The sequence below is a fragment of the Rana temporaria genome, chromosome 1 (assembly GCF_905171775.1).
Source record: "Rana temporaria chromosome 1, aRanTem1.1, whole genome shotgun sequence".
Taxonomy (NCBI): Eukaryota; Metazoa; Chordata; class Amphibia; order Anura; family Ranidae; genus Rana; species Rana temporaria.
This window is the reverse complement of record NC_053489.1, coordinates 626533868-626552036: the sequence shown is the minus strand read 5'-3', so window position 1 is coordinate 626552036 and position 18169 is coordinate 626533868. Positions and strand designations below refer to the sequence as shown.

Below are 18169 nucleotides of genomic sequence, written 5' to 3'. Positions count from 1 at the left end.
CCATCTGAATAGAACAGCGGCGATAATAACATAGATTTGTGCAATGCCTGAATCTATGTTATTAGACTCAGTGGCGGTGAGAGCCAGAGGGGGCGGCGCTCCAGCGCCCTCTATGGACGAACCGCCACTGGCACATTTCCTATCTTAGGGTGGTTCCACTCTGGATAGTGAAATAAACACTTTTAGACAACAGTAACATCAGTCTGGTGAGAGGGGAGTATTAGATGCACTAGCAGATTTACAGGGTCTTCACTAACAAATTAGAGCTGAATGTCTATTTTTCTAAAGCTGTCACAGCAACAGTTTTTTTCCTTTTTGGGATCATGCTGCCTATTTGAAAAACAATGGTTTGTCTCAACCCTCCAAGTGCTACTTTGTATGGATAGCTTGGTCTGTTGAAGTTGAAAACTAACAGACTTACTGGCTGGATCACCAGGTGAAAATAAAAGACAGCATGCCTAAAAAAAAAAGGTCTGATGGGCCACCTGATTTATGAATTGGTTTTGTATTTAATCCCAATTTAACTACTTGCCGCCAAATCACGTACCTTTACATCATTTGGATTCAAGTGGTCGTGCTGCAGGCATCACCCCCGTACCATTTTTTAGAGCCGACGGTCAGCTTTCTTGTAATAACAACCAATGCGGTTAGGCTTATTACAAGCAGTGGGAGACCCGAGACACCAGCCGGGAGACCCGAGACACCAGCTGGCATGTCCTCCAGCTGAACGGAGACCCAAACAAAGCCAGAATCGGCTTTGATTGGGTCTCGGATGTAGTAACCTGGAGGTGATGTCAAAACGTCACTTCCGGTTTACTTGGCAGCTAACAGCACCATTTAAAAAAAATCCAAAGTATTCAAAGACGATGATCTTGGCGTTTTGAATACTTTTAAGTACAGAGGAGGGTTTTGGGGTCTCTTAGACCCCCAGATCCGTCCATAAAGAGTACCTGTCACTGCCTGTTACTGTCACAAGGGATGTTTGCATTCCTTGCGATAGCAATAAAAGTGATCAGAAATTTTATTGGAGCATCCCTCCATGCTTGTATGCCAAAGCAAATGCACCTTAGTTGTGGCCAAAAATGTAAACGGTGTTCAAACCACATATGAGGTATCACTGTGGTCGTTGGAGAAATGTAATTAATTCTAGCGCAAGACCTTCTCTGTAACTCTAAACAGGTAACCGCTAAAAAAAAAGATATTTATTTTGTGTCTCAAAAAAGACAAACATTACAGAAAACAAACAGTCAAGAATAACAAGGGTTACAATATTACATGAAAAAATTATGAACTGCATAGCACAAAAATAAAGGCAAACAACTCATAGGCAAGACAGAACGAAAAGATGAGGTCAAGCATTAACACAAAAGCAAACTTAGTGAATAAAGGTATGATGAGGGAATCTTCATAGGGGGTACCATTCAATAGACTTTAACAAGGAAGAAGTCAACAAGAGTGCTCAGGGGAAAGAAACTGAGTACATTCAGGTGTAGCGGTCAGCAGAGGGTGTCCCATATTCCGAACAATCCCACGGTTCCCAAATCGTATTAAATTGAGAACAATTGTCTTGTACAATGGCGGTTAGATATTCCATTCTTCTCAGCTATAAGTTGTAGGAATCTAGACCACGGAGGGGGAGTGGTAGATAGCCAACACAGTGGAATAAGCCTTTTTGCAGCTAAAGGAAAATATGAAATCAACCGATTTTGCTATTTTTGTTAATACCTGAGAAAGGAAGACCCAGCAAGTAATGTAATGGATCCAGGGGAAGGGACAAACCAGTAATGCCCTGTATACACACACGACCGCTTTTCCTGACATGCCAAAACCCGATCGTTTTTCCCGACGTGATTCCTCTCAAGCCTGCCTTGCATACACACGTTCAGTCAAAAAAACGCTTGACCAAAGCGCGGTGACGTCCAACACGTATGACAACACTATAAAGGGGACATTCCATTCAAATGGTGCCCCCCTTTGGGTTGCTTTTTCCTATCCTCGTGTTGGTAAAAGTTTGGTGACGATTTGCGCTTTTTCAGTCTTGTGCTTTTCAGTCCGTTGCAGCGTGATGAATGTGCCATCTCCATTACGAATGCTAGTTTTACCAGAACGAGTGCTCCTGTCTCATACTTGATTCTGAGCATGCACGTTTTTTTCCCCTCGGAAAAGCGTACACACGAGCGGTTTTCGCGACGAGAAAAAGACTGACGGGAAATACGACGGGAAGAAATGGAGCAGGTTCGAATTTTTTTGCGGGCAGTTTTCTCGACCGGAAAACTGCTTTGGAGCATACACACGACCGGTTTTCCAGACCAATCTAAAAAATGGCAGTTTTCTTGTCGGGAAAACCGGTAGTGTGTACGAGGCATAACTGTCTGGATCAATGTCATCACATCGAACCAGAAAGACTGGACCAGATAACACTGACAGAAAATATGAAACCGTGATTCCACTTCTCGTTCACATCGCCAACAATCTGCTGAGCACGAGGAATCCTATTTGTGGATAACTTCAGGGGTCTTTTACCAAAGCAAAAGGACCTTAATAGACATCTCCCTCTGCGATACACACACTTGGACTTGAAAGTAGAAGACCATATCCTATCCTACATCTGGGAGCTAATGGGCTTACCTAGAAATCCAGCCCATCTCCTCATATATAAATGAGTAACTTCAGTAAGAGAGGTTGACTCATGGAGGATGTGATATATAGAGGAAACCAAGTGTAATTGATGGGGGCCTTGGGCACATAGATATTCAAAGGTGGTGGGCTTATCCAGGGTCAGGGACGGAGATTGAGAGTGGAAGAAATGCCTAACTTGTAGCTAGAAGTGAAATGGATGTGAAGGATTGGATGTACTAGGTTACGAAATTGGAATAGAGAGGCATTTACCCATGGAAGGATACGCCCTAAGGATAGGCTCTGGTATAGCCGGATTAAAAAGCACATTCATGAGAGGGGGGCAAGACAAGGTGAGGGAGACATTTTTGAAACCTTTACGCCAAATATTTAGAGTAAAGTTCATTGGGGCGGTACACTGATGTCTGAAAATGGGGTCCGTGGGGGATGCAGGAGACCAAATCAAAGAGTGTGTGCAATTTTAAAGCATGACATGTTTGGTATCTATTTACTCAGTGTAACATCATCTTTCACATTTGTACAGAAAGATTTGGCTTTTTTTTATTCATTGAATTGTATTTTTCCCCAAAAATTGCATTTGAAAGACTGCTTTGCAAATATAGTGTGACATAAAATATTGCAATGACTGTCATTTTTATTCTCTAGGGCAGGGATTATTAGCGGACCTCCAGCTGTTGCAGAACTACAAGTCCCATGAGGCATAGCAAGATTCTGCCAGCCACAAGCATAATAACAGAGGCATGATGGGACCTGTAGTTTTGCAACAGCTGGAGGTCTGCTAATTGCATATCCCTGCTTTAGGGTAGAGAGAGAGATTTAATGTTTGGGGGTTCTAAATAATTTTCTAGCAAAAAATACTTATTTTAACTTCAGCAACAATTGTCAGTCTTCAAGTGGTTTATGCCATGTTTTTCAGGTTCCCATTTATCCAGGTCTTTGTATTTCTATTATACTAGTAGTAAGTTACATTTCATTTACAGAACATGTGCCTTGCTAATACTAAAAAACAAAGTATAAAATATAATCAGCGCAATAAAACACATAAAACAGCAAGCAGCTGAACACTAGGATTCAATTGATAAAATTCCTGAGCATAAATATAAAGTAGGTAGTGCAGCGCTAAAAGTCCAAATAATAAAAAGTCCAGGATAGAATCCTTTCTAAAGTGACTGGTGATGAGTAATGAATATAATCATGCAGGTGCTGTAGCGTGGTAATGAGTAGAAACACCTCCACCAATGGTAAGTAATGGCCGCTCACCTCACCAATATGACCCTCTGTTAGATAAGGTCATAAACAGCATTCCCATATGGGTATCTCCAAAAGGGGGGGTTACTCCAGCAATGATAAGAACAGTCTCCAAAGGAAGGTCAGCATTCACGCATCAGATCCAAATGTAAAAGAAAAGCAGCACATAGTGTTTCTCCGTGGAGACAATATAATGAATTTTAATAAATAAAAACGCACTTACAGAGTTGAGGCACTCGATCCAGTGCCAGGAATAACAAGCATGTGAATAGCTATGATCGCGGGTGACGTCACGCTCTCCCTACCGAACGTTGCGTCCCTGGGGCAGGACTTCTTCAAGAGTTTACCGAGAAACATCAGGCGGTCTCCCCCGTCCAAGTCCCGCAGCTGCGGCTGTGCCGGTGATCCGTCCATCCGTCCTACTCCGGAGTAACTGGAACGTGTAGAAGAGAAAGTGAAGCGGACCGGAGGAGGACGGATCACCGGCACAGCCGCAGCTGCGGGACTTGGACGGGGGAGACCGCCTGATGTTTCTCGGTAAACTCTTGAAGAAGTCCTGCCCCAGGGACGCAACGTTCGGTAGGGAGAGCGTGACGTCACCCGCGATCATAGCTATTCACATGCTTGTTATTCCTGGCACTGGATCGAGTGCCTCAACTCTGTAAGTGCGTTTTTATTTATTAAAATTCATTATATTGTCTCCACGGAGAAACACTATGTGCTGCTTTTCTTTTACATTTGGATCTGATGCGTGAATGCTGACTTTCCTTTGGAGACTGTTCTTATCATTGCTGGAGTAACCCCCCCTTTTGGAGATACCCATATGGGAATGCTGTTTATGACCTTATCTAACAGAGGGTCATATTGGTGAGGTGAGCGGCCATTACTTACCATTGGTGGAGGTGTTTCTACTCATTACCACGCTACAGCACCTGCATGATTATATTCATTACTCATCACCAGTCACTTTAGAAAGGATTCTATCCTGGACTTTTTATTATTTGGACTTTTAGCGCTGCACTACCTACTTTATATTCTTGCTAATACTAAGTATACCCAATTCCTTGTTCAGCATTGCCAAAAAGGGTAAAAGTTATTTCCCATTACCTACAGTATATTGCTTTTCACAGGGGATTTAGTACAATGTATGTAAACCCCGACTGTAAACTTATCTCACCGTTCTCTTTCCGGCTGCTAAATAAACTGTTGAAGGTGTTTTGTTACACCTGTTAAAAACTGACACAAAATAATCTGTTGATCCTGCCAGAAAACTTGTGAGCTGATAACTTCCTGCGCTCTTTGCTTTTGCTAACTGTTATCGGTTACAATGTTTCCAGCTATTTTTGTGGACTACTGAATGCCTTACACTATGTTATGGAAAGGGGGAGGATTTGTATTCCTAAAACACTTCTTGCCCTAATGTGACAATGCTGTTCCTCGATGGATACAGATGCATTATCACTCTAGGACAGCAAGTGTGGCTGGTAAAACTAAAGGGGGGGTGGGGGGGGACAAGAAAAAATTAAGGCAACCACCACACCTAAGGACTGGTAAGCTGCAGTATATTAATTTTTTTGTTATTGGGTTTAGCTATGATATATTGGTGCATGGAAGATGTGTAATTCTGTACATTTCTTAGCTATGTATATACTGTATTTGAGTCATTTTTACAGGTGTTTTTGTCCATGCTTCTTGTTTTCTAAAACCTCCAATTTGTCTTCATTTGTGTCCATAGTGTGTGAACTGTGAATTTTCTGCCTCCAGCTGTTATCTAACCTCCTCGGGGAGAACTTTTCTAGATGCCATTTCATCATTTATTTATATGATTTTGAAAGTATTGATTATCCTCTTAGTTGACTGATTTTTTTTTTCTTTACTGTTTTTCTAGCTGAGGATGGAGATTATTGGAGACTCTTGATTCCTGGTGTCTACATAGTTTCTGCTGAGGCTTTTGGCTACTCAAAGGTCACCAAAAAAATTACCCTACCAGCAAAGTTGACCAAGGCAGGACAGGTTGACTTTGCTTTGAAGAGGGTTGAAGTTAGTAATCGTAGATATAATAAAGTTATTCCACAAGACATTTATGATCGATTAGACCCATTGGACTCCTATGACCCACATGCTCGACGAGGACAAGAAGGGGAAGATGATCAACAGTCACAAGACAGAGAAAAACCATGGTGGTGGTCTTATTTCAGTATACTTGGTCATAACAGACCTATGTGGCTACTTAAAAATAACTAACCCTGTAATAATTATTTTGGCAACATACTTAAGATTATTTTTTTCTAATAGTGTCAGGTTTGTTTTATATTACTGTAGTGTAAAACTAGTGTAAAACAAAATGTTTTATCTGCTTTCATGGTAATTCCTGTTATTAATTGAACAAGTTTTACAAAGTTAATATTTTTTTATTATTGTGATCACAAAAGGCAGCAAATGTCATAGTACAGAAAATATGGAAAGGCATTTTTAATAAACATAATGTTACAAACAGATGTAATTTTGAAAGCTTTAATTATGTGCAGGCCAAAACTATTTGGACCAATCTTCCCAAAGCTTTTAAAGTAAAGTAGGAAAATCCCATGGCATTGTTTGTTTTTTTGTTTTGTTTTTAATGCTTTTTTGATCTATACTCTGCCTTTCTTCTCCAAGGCCTTCCTTCCAATTTTCAGATGAATTCATAATCGTACAGCCATCGTCAATCCTTTACATTTCTAGTCACCTCCTTTCCTTTAAGGGTTAGCGTTTTAAGATTTTTTGCTAGCTTATTGAACTTACTAAGGACTGGAGTCCAGCTTTGTCAGTTTTTGGTACCATGGTAGGCTGGTTGTTTAATTTGTAGCGTTAGCCGATTATTCAAACTTTCAATCTTTCTTTTTTTTTTTTTATCCTCCACTTCCCTTTAAAAGGGCTGGTTTTGATCAAACCCTACTCTTCTTCACCCGGAAATAATAACACCCAGAAAAATCTGGGGAGATGATGTTGGTGCCAGCAAAGGAGCTTGCTTATTTCGCATCACTGGAGGGAAGGTGAATATAATATAATATTGAAGGGTTTAGTTCTGCTTTAAAACCAGGTGACTGTTGCTGTGGCTTTATTATAGCAGCCTGCAACTTAAAGTGGAATAGAACTCTAAACGCTGTTTCCAAAAATGACAGATGGAAGAGAAGTGACTAGTCAACAGAGTTGCATGAGGTTTCCTTGCAGCTGATCATCCTTTCTTACTGACTCATCAAATCTTGTTCTGCACTAAAGGGTTATTTACTAAAGGCAAATCCACTTTACACTACAAGTGCACTTGGAAGTGCAGTCGCTGTAGATCCGAGGGGGACATGCAAGGAAAATTAAAAACAGCATTTTTGCTTGCACATGATTGGATGATAAAATCAGCAGAGCTTCCCCTCGGAGCTATAGCAATCTACAGCAACTGTACTTCCAAGTGCACTTGTAGTGCAGAGTGGGTTTGCCTTTTAGTAAATCAACCCCTATGTCTCCATGTAGAGGTGGCCAGCTTTGTAGAAGCAAGGCTTTGCTTTCTTGTTTTAGAATCTCCAGAAAAGAAAACTGTGTGCATCACAGCAGACCAACTCTGTTAGGAGTAGCAATCAGAGGCCACGCTGCATATACCTGTCATGGCAAACTTTGGCACCCCAGATGTTTTGGAACTACATTTCCCATGATGCTCATGCACTTTGCAATGTAGTAGAGCATGGGTGCTCAACCTGTGGCTCTCCAGCTGTTGCGGAACTACAATTCCCATGAGGCATTGCAAGCCGCTGACAGGTACAAGCATGTCTCCCAAAGGCTGAGGCATTATGGGAATTGTAGTTTTGCAACAGCTGGAGAGCCACAGGTTGAGCACCCATGTAGTAGAGCATCATGGGAAATGTTGTTCCAAAACATCTGGGGTGCCACGGTTTGCAATCGCTGTCATATACTGTATACAACTAATAGGCAATAGGTACAAGTGCTCCTAGGTACACGGGGTACTGCTCAAGCACTATTAACATTTCTAAATGTCTTCTATAACATAGAAAATATTCACTTTTTGAGTTCAATTACATTTGAGGACAAAAACTTTCATGCAAATATATATCTCAACAGCCACAAATTATATTAATCCACTTTGTGTACATTAAATGTCTTTGCAAACCCAGATAGTACCTTTTTCAACATTTACTTGCCAGGTCCAAGCACTCAATATGCTATCTTCACTCTGCTGTGTTTAACCATTTGGGTTTACATGTGCTTTAACCTCCCTGGCGGTATGAGTCTTTCAGATTTTAGGTGCTGAAGGCGGTACCATTATTTTGCATGGAAATTTGGCGTTTTATATTTTAGGCCTGTAATTCTTAGGAATAACTCACTTAAATCTGTCCAAACAAGAGTCTAGTAGACATCCCGGGAATGATAAAGTTTGAAACACAAAATAATAAATTATTATATAATAAATAATTATAACAAATAATATAATAATAATAAAAATGATTCAGTAATGTAATCAAATTAAAAACACTGAAATTTGCTCCGTTGCAGAATTGTCGCTGTCATTACTTTCAGCGTTTGATGGCGAATTTCCCCACAGATCGCTATCGCTCAATTCTGCAAGTGATTCTAATTTATTATCGCTGTTTTCTAGCTGGTCTAAAACCACTTTTGACATAAAGCAACACTTTTTGGTTGCTATGGACAATCTCCAGTTTCCAGGCAGAAAGAACAGTTTTTATTATATAAAAGTGCATGCAGGACACTGGGCAGACCACTAGGGACAAAGGGGGTGTGTATTTTTTTATTTCTTACAGTATACTGTAATCTTACAGATTACAGTATGTGTTTGAACTTTTTTGAATTTGGCGCCGATCTCCGCCCCCGTGCGTCGTAACGTCGCAGGGAACAGACCTCGGCGGCACTTCGGCACTGTGAGTCGAGCGAGGAGGACACAGCTCAATCACACAGCGGGGAGACCTTGCAGGATCCGGGGACAAGGTAAGTAATTCCCTGCCTGTATCCTGCGATGGAATCCAGAGTCTGGCTCGGGGTTACCGATATTGGTGTCTTGAAATGCCACCCCGAGCCAGACTCTGCAATACCGCTCAGGGGGTTAAAGCGCCTTTGTCATGAGAAAAGGGTGGAGCCTGTCATTGCATTTCCTGACTGTCCTGTTAAAGCTTTGGCTGACCTGCAAAAAGTATAACAATAAAGAAGTCAAACAATTTTATTAAATGCATGTACATGGTGATTGTTCCGGGTCTGTGACTCAAAGGTATTGAAGCCAGACACAGCCAGGCTGTCAAACACAAGAATGAACAGAGCACTGGATTCCGATTTTTTTTTTTTTTTTTTTTTTTTTTTTTTTTTTTTATAAAGGGTCAATGAAACAGGCACTGAGCACACTGTCTTCAGTTGGGCAGCACTTCAAAAAACAGAAACTACCCTCAGGAACAAGGAAAGGACCCAGAGTTGAAAATTCACTGCGACAGAGGGAGGGTCTGTCACTGTGAGACTATAGGAAAAGGTGACACAGGATTTGCATTTAGGGTAAACACAACGTCCAGACTATTGTTTCTGGGCAGAAAAAGCTGTGTGTTTGGCTTTTTCCCAGGGTTCTGTATTTCTGGATTGGAACGCTCAATCCTGTGTCCGGATTTTACCAGGTTTCTGCAGCTTGTCAAAGTACACTGGTGTGCATGGTCATTATATTCTCAGGTCTGTAGATAGCTCAGAGCTTCCAGTTTCAAAACTGACCCTTGGGTGAGAACTTCTATTTCTCACACTGGGAGTTGAGGGCCTAGCCATAAGCCAAGAGACAGAGGGTCTCGGAGACAGCAGGTCTAATTCCAGGAGTCAGGTTGGCTCCTATTGGGGTGTCAGGAGAACCCCAAACAATAGGCCAGAGTTGGGCCATGCAGCAGGGCACTGCCACTAAAGGCTCAAGAGTCAAGTATCCAGGAGAGCTGGACAACACAGTCAGTGACTGGGGAAGAGGTGCACCATAGCACTGCAGTTGAAGCTGAGTGATCTTATGAGCCAGGTGGCTCAGCATGTTGCAGTGTTTGTATCCTGCTGAGGAGGTCCCCCACGTGGGAAACGATATATTGGATTGTTGCCTTGCTTTCTGCTATTTTAATAAAAGTACACTATCGGACCCTAAATATAATTCCTGTCTGCCGTGAATTCGCTCTACCAACGCATCTACCACAAGAGCTAACTACCCAATGTCACACCACATACATACACTTCAATGAGACTTCCAAACAAATGTCCAAGGTTTTAATGCTAAAATAAATTCATAGCAGGCAATATGTTTCGGAGGTCAAACACAATCCCCCTAAATGCTAGATTGTGGTATTTATGCTGACGGTTATTACCCTAACTGATGTATAGCATTATCTACCAGTATTTGTCATCTTTTGTGCATCTGTCAATAACAAGATAATAACAAAAAAAAACACAATCCCCCCTTCATCGGAAATCTTGGCTGTGCTTAAATGGACTTAGGTAAGCAAATGCCAAATAGACCTGCAATGTGATTTACTGCTTGAAAAAATTTCAGGGGGGCAGGTTAAGCCAGTGTTAGTCCCTGCAGGAATATAGAACACCGGCTTCCCTTCCAGCATAATAAAATATTTGTGCTATGGCAAAACAAGTGTGCATGTTAGTGTGATCATTATTTAAAAAAAGGAATAACTCCTTGGCTTTGTTTTTCCCCAACATTCAACTTTCTTTAAGGATCTATGGCAAGTTGAGTTTGGTTTGGTTCATATTATGCCCTTTATCCCGAAAGAGCACATTGCAGTCGTCATTGCAATCATCAATTCCAGACTCGATTACGCAAATGCCCTCTATCTAGGACTCCCCATATACCAAATCACTTGTCTACAAGCCGTTCAAAATACGGCCGCTCGACTAGTGACTGGAAAAAAAACATGGGAATCAATCTCACCTTCACTGAGATCCCTTCATTGGTTGCCAGTAAAAGACAGAATCACTTTCAAGGCACTCTGTCTAATACATAAGTGTATTCAAGGCAATGCCCCCAATATCTATGCGAAAAAATAAAAGCCCATAACCCCAATCGCATTCTGCGATCCACCAATCAAAACCTACTCCAGATACCCAAAGCCAGATACAAGTCCAAAGGAGATCGAAGATTTGCAGTCCAGGGACCTTGCCCGTGGAATGCACTACCAACCACCATCCGACTGGAGTCGGACCACTTGGCCTTCAGGAGAAAGATTAAAACCCATCTCTTCTGAGGTCAAGGGGTTCCTTACCCATGAAATAGATACAGCGCCCAGAGGCGATTCAGTTCGCATGTGTTGCGCTTTACAAGTCTCTTACTCCATTATAGAAGCAAATTTCAGCAAGTGCTAAAAAAAATTACTACAGCCAAATATCCTGAATCAGCTGAATTTCGATCCATCTATGGCCAGCTTTAGTCCCAGGACTTGATGATCCATATGCACAGATCAAAGACACCTTACTGTTCACTGTACTGTACTGCATGGTTACAGATGGAGGTGAAGGTTTAACTGTGGACTTCTGAAAAAAAATTACATATCAGCAATAGCTCTGTTTAGCCCACTTAGGCTGCATGTTTTGGGAAAACGAGAAGGATGTCTAAAACAACTGGTGGAGTAGATTTTGGAGGTACCACTTGGGAAATGGAAAACTCTACTTAAAGGGGTTGTAAAGGTAAAAAAAAAAAATGTTTTCCCTAAATGGCTTCCTTTACCCTAGTGCAGTCCTCTTTCACTTACCTCATCCTTCGATTTTGCTTTTAAATGTCCTTATTTTTCTGAGAAATCCTCACTTCCTGTTCATCTGTTTGTAACTAATCACAGTAATGCGGGGCTTTCTCCCTGGTGTGGAGAAAGCCTCTTGAGGGGTCGAGCAGGAGGGTCAGGACACTCTCTACTTTGCAGATAGAAAAAGGACCTGTGTGTTAGTGGGTGTCCTGACACTCCTGCTCGCCCCCTCCCCCCTCAAGTGGCTTTCTCCACACCAGGGGGAAAGCCTTGCATTACTGTGTGGAGTTAGACAGAAGAAAAGGAAGTGAGGATTTCTCAGAATAAATTAGGACATTTAAAAGCAAAATCGAAGGATGGGGTAAGTGAAGGAGGACTGCACTAAGTTAAAGAAAGCTATTAGGAACATTTTTTTTTTTTACCTTTACAACCCCTTTAAAAAATAGTTTGCTCTTTTAGTTCCAGGAACTTAGTCTTCTAAGAAACTCGGCACACTTAAAGTTCTTTTTGTAGAAATAAATAGTTTTGCCTAAATAAATAGCTTACTGTATTTGCCGGCGTATAAGGCGACTGGGCGTATAAGACGACCCCCTAATTTTCCAGCTAAAAGGTTGGTTTTGGGATATACTCACCTTAAAAGACGACCTCCTTCCGACTAGTCTGTCTAGAAGCTGAGGGGTAGCCGCACTGTGCCCATTGCATGCCTCACCTCACTGTGCCCATTGCATACCTCACCCCACTGTGCCCATTGCATACCTCACTGTGACGCTCTCCATACCTTATCTCTGTATGCAGAGTCAGACTGCGGGCGTCCATTGTTCAAAAGCCGCGCCGCCTCCTCGTCCTGTTCCGTGAAAGGCGGAACACTCAGTTTCCCAGTAGAGCCTGTGTTCAGTGTTCTGCCTATCACGGATGTCCTCTCATCCGAGGACATCTGTGATAGGTGGAACACTGAACACAGGCTCTGCTGGGAAACTGAGTGTTCCGCCTTTCACGGAACAGGATGAGGAGGAGGTGTGGCTTTTGAACAATGGGCGCCCGCAGTCTGACTCTGCATGCAGGGGGGTATTACGGTACCTGATTCTGCATAACCGGCATATAAGACGACCCCCAATTTTTGGGGGATATTTTTAAGTACAACAGGTCATCTTATACACCGGATAATACGGTATGTTTTTTTGATGAACTTCTAGTAAGTTCCCTCAGTTGGTGTAACAAATAATGCATTTTGTTAAAGAATATATATGGGAACATTTGTTGTTTTATTAACTATAACCTGCAATCTTTTTCTCAACACAGTGTACTATAAGCAGCACTTTTTTAAGAAAAACAAAGACATTCCTTGTTTCTATTTCTGTGGTCAGACTGATAAACCTATTTAGCATATTTGAAGATAAAATGTAGTATTTTCTTGATAAAAGGTTTTGCTGGTTACAGAAATTGGCAATATATCACATTTTGTTCTGCAGGTTCTAGGAAACTGCTTCATTACAATCTGTACTTTCAACGAGGTTTACACTGACTAAAGGTACAACATAGAATTCTGCTATGCAAAATAGATAAAAGTGGGTTAATTTATGAAAGGCAAGTAGGCTGTTCACTTTGCATGGGAATTTTCACTTTGCAAAGTGGATAATGTGAAGCTCTGCTGACCATCATCATCCAAACAAGTGCAAAAAAATATATAACATTTTTCTTGCACATGATAGGATATTCTTTGAAAACGTAATTGTTACCACATTCCTAAGCTAGGCGAAAATGCCCTTGCAAAGTGGAATTTACATTAAAAAGTTAATCACATATTTTTAACATTATTATTATTCAGGATATACAGTATACATTCCCAACAGTTTGCACAGTTACACACAAAATAAAGGGAGACAGTACAGTTACAATACAATTCATGACAAGAGGCTTGGGGGGGGGGGGGGGGGGGCTGTTCATGAGTATATCAATCCAAAAAACAATTTAAAAGCTTTTGCATGTAGATTATTTGCTTAATTCTGCTGATGTACTCAGAATAAGACCATTTGCAAACAATAAATCTTCCGCAAATATAACAATTAATTTTATTGGCATACCAGGCAAAAGATAGTTGAGTGCAGTGGAACCTCAGATTACAAGCATAATCCGTTCCAGGAGAATGCTCATAATCCAAAGTACTCGCATATCAAAGTGAGTTTCCCCATTGAAGTCAATGGAAATTAAAATAATTTGTTCCGCATGGACTTCAACGGCATGCAATACCACATGTGGCCAGAAGTGGGGGGCGCGGGAGAGCCTCGGAAACAGCCGGAAAGGCCTGAGGTCAGCTCGGCTGACCTCGGAAAGGCTTGGGAACTGAGTATTTCTGAGTCTTTCTGAGCATAGCCGATCAGCGTCGCTCGGCTCCGGCACCCCCCCCACCTCAGGCCAAACTTGGTAAAGCACACCGCTTTGGCCTGAATTCTGCTCGTTTTGCGAGACAACACTCGCAAACCGAGTTAGGATTTTTCAAATTACAGTGCTCGCATTGCGAAACGCTCGATAACCGCGTTAGGATAAAAAACCTTCTGACTTTACAACCCCTTTAACTACTTAAAGGAGTTGTAAAGGAAAAAAAAAATTGACTAAAATTAATGTCTGCAAGGTAGACAGACAGAATAGTGTAAAGATTCTGTTAAAAAACGAGTAAATACCTATTAAATTCCTTCATCTATATCACCTCCGGCATTCTAGTTTCTGTTCTCTCATTCACTTCCTGGTTTGCATCGCTCGTTCATGTAAGAACTACATTTCCCAGTATGCATTGCGGCACGTACAGTAATTCACACCTCCTTGAAGTCTCTAACACGTAGAGAGCGTCCTGCCGCACAGATGTAGTTCCCAGGAGGGGGTGAGCACGTTACTGACCACCACAGTAAAGCCTCCCAGCACGGTGGTCAGTAAAATCAGACAAGCAGGAAGTGAACAGAACAGAGAAGAAATAGAGCAACTTCTGAGCAAAACGAACAATGAGGAAGTGAAAAGAGGAATGTCTGCAGGTAAAGGATGCTTATTATAAAAAAAAATTCCTTTACAACCCCTTTAAGGACTGCCTAACGCCGATATACGTCGGCAGAATGGCACGGCTGGGCACAATCACGTACCTGTAGCTCCGTGTGCGCGGCCGCAGGACCCGATCGCCGATGGAGTCCCGCGATTGGTCCTTGGAGTTGAAGAACGGGGAGAGGTGTGTGTAAACACACCTTCCCCGTTCCTCACAGTGGTGCTCTCATTGATCGTCCGTTCCCTGATATAGGGAAAAATGATCAATGACGTCACACATCCAGCCCTGTCCCCCTACAGTTAGAAACACATATGAGGTCACACTTAACCCCTTCAGCGCCCCCTAGTGGTTAATTCCCAAACTGAAATTGTAATTTTCACAGTAAACAATGCATTTTTATAGCATTTTTTGCTGTGAAAATTACAATGATCCCAAAAATGTGTCAAAATTGTCTGATGTGTCCGCCATAATGTCGCAGTCATGAAAAAAATCGCTGATCGCCGCCATTAGTAGTAGAAAAAAATTATAAATAAAAATGCAATAAAACTATCCCCTATTTTGTAAACACTATAAATGTTGTGCAAACCAATCGATAAACGCTTATTGCGATTTTTTTTTTTACCAAAAATATGTAGAAGATACATATTGGCCTAAACTGAGGGAAAAAGTTGTTTTTTTTATATATTTTGGGGGGATATTTATTACAGCAAAAAGTAAAAAATATTGAATTTTTTTCAAAATTGTCGCTCTATTTTTGTTTATAGCGCAAAAAATAAAAACCGCAGAGGTGATCAAATACCACCAAAATAAAGCTCTATTTGTGGGAAAAAAAGGATGCCAATTTTGTTTGGGAGACACGTCGCATGACCGCGCAATTGTCAGTAAAAAGCGACACAGTGCCGAATCACAAAAAGGGGCCTGGTCCTTTACCTGCATATTGATCCGGGTCTCAAATGGTTAATACTGGTTTATATTAAATTAAATCACATAAGCTAGCAACATTTTGCAATCACAAACCTATGAAAGTGAAAATGTCAATGCCACACTAAAGATTGTCTATGCAAACACAATGAATGGCAAAAATTTGATTTTCAGGTTTATGATTCCGCTACCTTACAAAAAAGAATCGGTCAATTATTTTTCAGAATAAAGATTTGGCGAAGAGCTAATAACACAAAAGTTAAACACTGCGAAATAAAAATAAATAAATCTAAATATGTAACCATTTAAAACCCCATCTGTCCTGATCTATAATTTGTTAGGATAGAGTACAAAAGCTAAAAGTTATATAGCCAGATTCAGAGAGCGCGCCGCGTCTTTAAGGAGACATTGTGTATCCTATTTACGCTACGCCGCCTTAAGTCAGAGAGGCAAGTACTGTATTCACAAAGCACTTGCCTCCTAACTTACAGCGGCGTAGCGTAAATGGGGCCGGCGTAAGCGCGCCTAATTCAAATGAGGATGGGGGGCGTGTTTTATGTAAATTACCCGACGTGATTGACGTTTTTTACGAACGGCGCATGCGCCGTCCGTGTACATATCCCAGTGTGCATTACTCCATAGTACGCCGCAAGGACGTATTGGTTTCGACGTGAACGTAAATTACGTCCAGCCCTATTCACGGACGACTTTACACAAACGAAAAAAATTCTAATTTTGGCGCGGGAACGACGGCCATACTTAACATTGACTAGGCCAGCTATTTGATGGAATAACTTTACGCTGGAAAACGCCTTACATAAACGGCGTATCTTTACTGCGACGGGCACACGTACGTTCGTGAATCAGCGTATCTAGGCATTTACATATTCTACACCAAACTCAACAGAAGCGCCACCTAGCGGCCAGCCTAAATATTGCACCCTAAGTTACAACGGCGCAGGCTGTCGTATCTTAGATAGGTTTAAGTGTATCTCAGTTTGAGAATACACTTAAACTTACGACGGCGCAGATTCAGAGTTACGCCGGCGTATCTACTGATACGCCGGCGTAAATCTTTCTGAATCTAGCTAATAAGGTACAGAAGGAACCACGACTTTCAAAAGAAAAAAAAATGCACCAGAACTCGAGGATGAAAAAAAGTCTGGACTGGAGCTCAAATAGTTAAAATGTTAGAATCCAAATATTTTGCGTTCAGCTGTACAATAGCCCCTCCCCCCCCCAAAAAAAAGTCTCATACCAAGTACAAAAATTAAAAAGAGAGACAGTGAAGTCAAATCATTTATTAAAAAATTCATCTTTTAAATTAAGTTTCTGCTTGATTTATATTTGTGTGTCTGTGTTTTTGTTTTATTTTTAATTTCTTTTCAAAAAAGAGACCATAGGCATCCCTCCAAAACATTACTCGGTGGCCTCATTCTTTGCTGTTTGTAAAAGAGGTCATAATTTGTGGAAGGAATAAAAATCTTTTAAAGCTTTACGCTCGAAATCCCTGGAGTGAATAGAATTCAACGTAGCATAGATAATTTGTTTGCTTTGCAATTATTTTCCGTCAGTGGAGACAAATTGATTCATACTATAAAACTGACTGTCACTGCAAGACAGCTGGCTCTTGAAACTGCAGAAGGATTTGACTAGTTAAAGTGAGTGTTGAAACTCTGATATATATGTCGCTTCACAATCTAGGTTGCGGGTAATTATAACATTTGATATAAGTGAGACACCATCCATGTTTTTATGGGTCAGCCATGCCAATTTGAGAATTACATGTGCTTGGATGGGCACCTTATCTCTAAACGCTTTCCTTTTTTAAATTAAAGTAATCTAAAGATGCTGAAGCTGCTTGTGTGCTGTCTTTGAAATGTGTTACATTGGCTATATAAATAGTACCTTTAATGCCTGCTTAATAATTCATGAAAATGACTTGGTTTAAGTGGGCCACATTTCACAGTCTCTTGCACTGTCATAGCTTATATTTGAAAGTAAAAAAAAAAAAAAAAACTTTATGATAAATCAGCATCACCATCTGGACTATCCTGGTTAGGGAACAGCTGTAAATTTGCAGAAAATTATTTGATATATTATACATGTAGTAATAAATGTAAAATGCAGTGTGTGATGTTCTTTAACTTCTTGAGACCCAGGCCATTGTAAAAAGATGGCCACAAGGTGGCTCTACAGGTCCGGGAGGCCATCTTTTTACGGCCTTGGCTCCTCCAGCCACTGGGGAGCGTGCGAGTGCCAGTGTGTGTGCGTTCCCGGTGCGTCACTGAGATGCAGATGCGCGTGCCTGGCGGCCACGATGTCCGCCAGGTACCCGCGATCGCCCGTTACACAGCCAAGGATGTGGATCTCCTCTCCTGTCAGGGAGAGGAGACCGATGCTGTGTCCCTTGTACATAGGGACACAGATCGGTCACCTCCCCCAGTCAGTCCCCTCCCCCAGTGGCGTATCTAGGGTATGGTAGCCATGGCAAGTGCCATGGGCGCCATGGGGAGGGGGGCGGCAAAGAGCTACCCCCCGCACGAAAAAACCCCCCCCATCCTCCTGCGGCCGCCTCCTGCAC

At 41.6% G+C, this 18169-nt stretch overlaps 1 protein-coding gene across 1 annotated transcript in view; it reads left to right on the top strand.

Annotated features, from left to right (window-relative positions):
• The window catches only part of CPZ (carboxypeptidase Z), a 126685-nt gene extending 120214 nt beyond the window's left edge, over positions 1–6471 (top strand). The window contains exon 11 of the mRNA XM_040335359.1: positions 5774–6471. Within this exon, the coding sequence (XP_040191293.1) occupies positions 5774–6129 (356 nt within the window). The 3' untranslated portion in view covers positions 6130–6471. The remainder of the gene's footprint in view (positions 1–5773) is intronic.
• The last annotated feature ends 11698 nt before the right edge of the window (positions 6472–18169 follow it).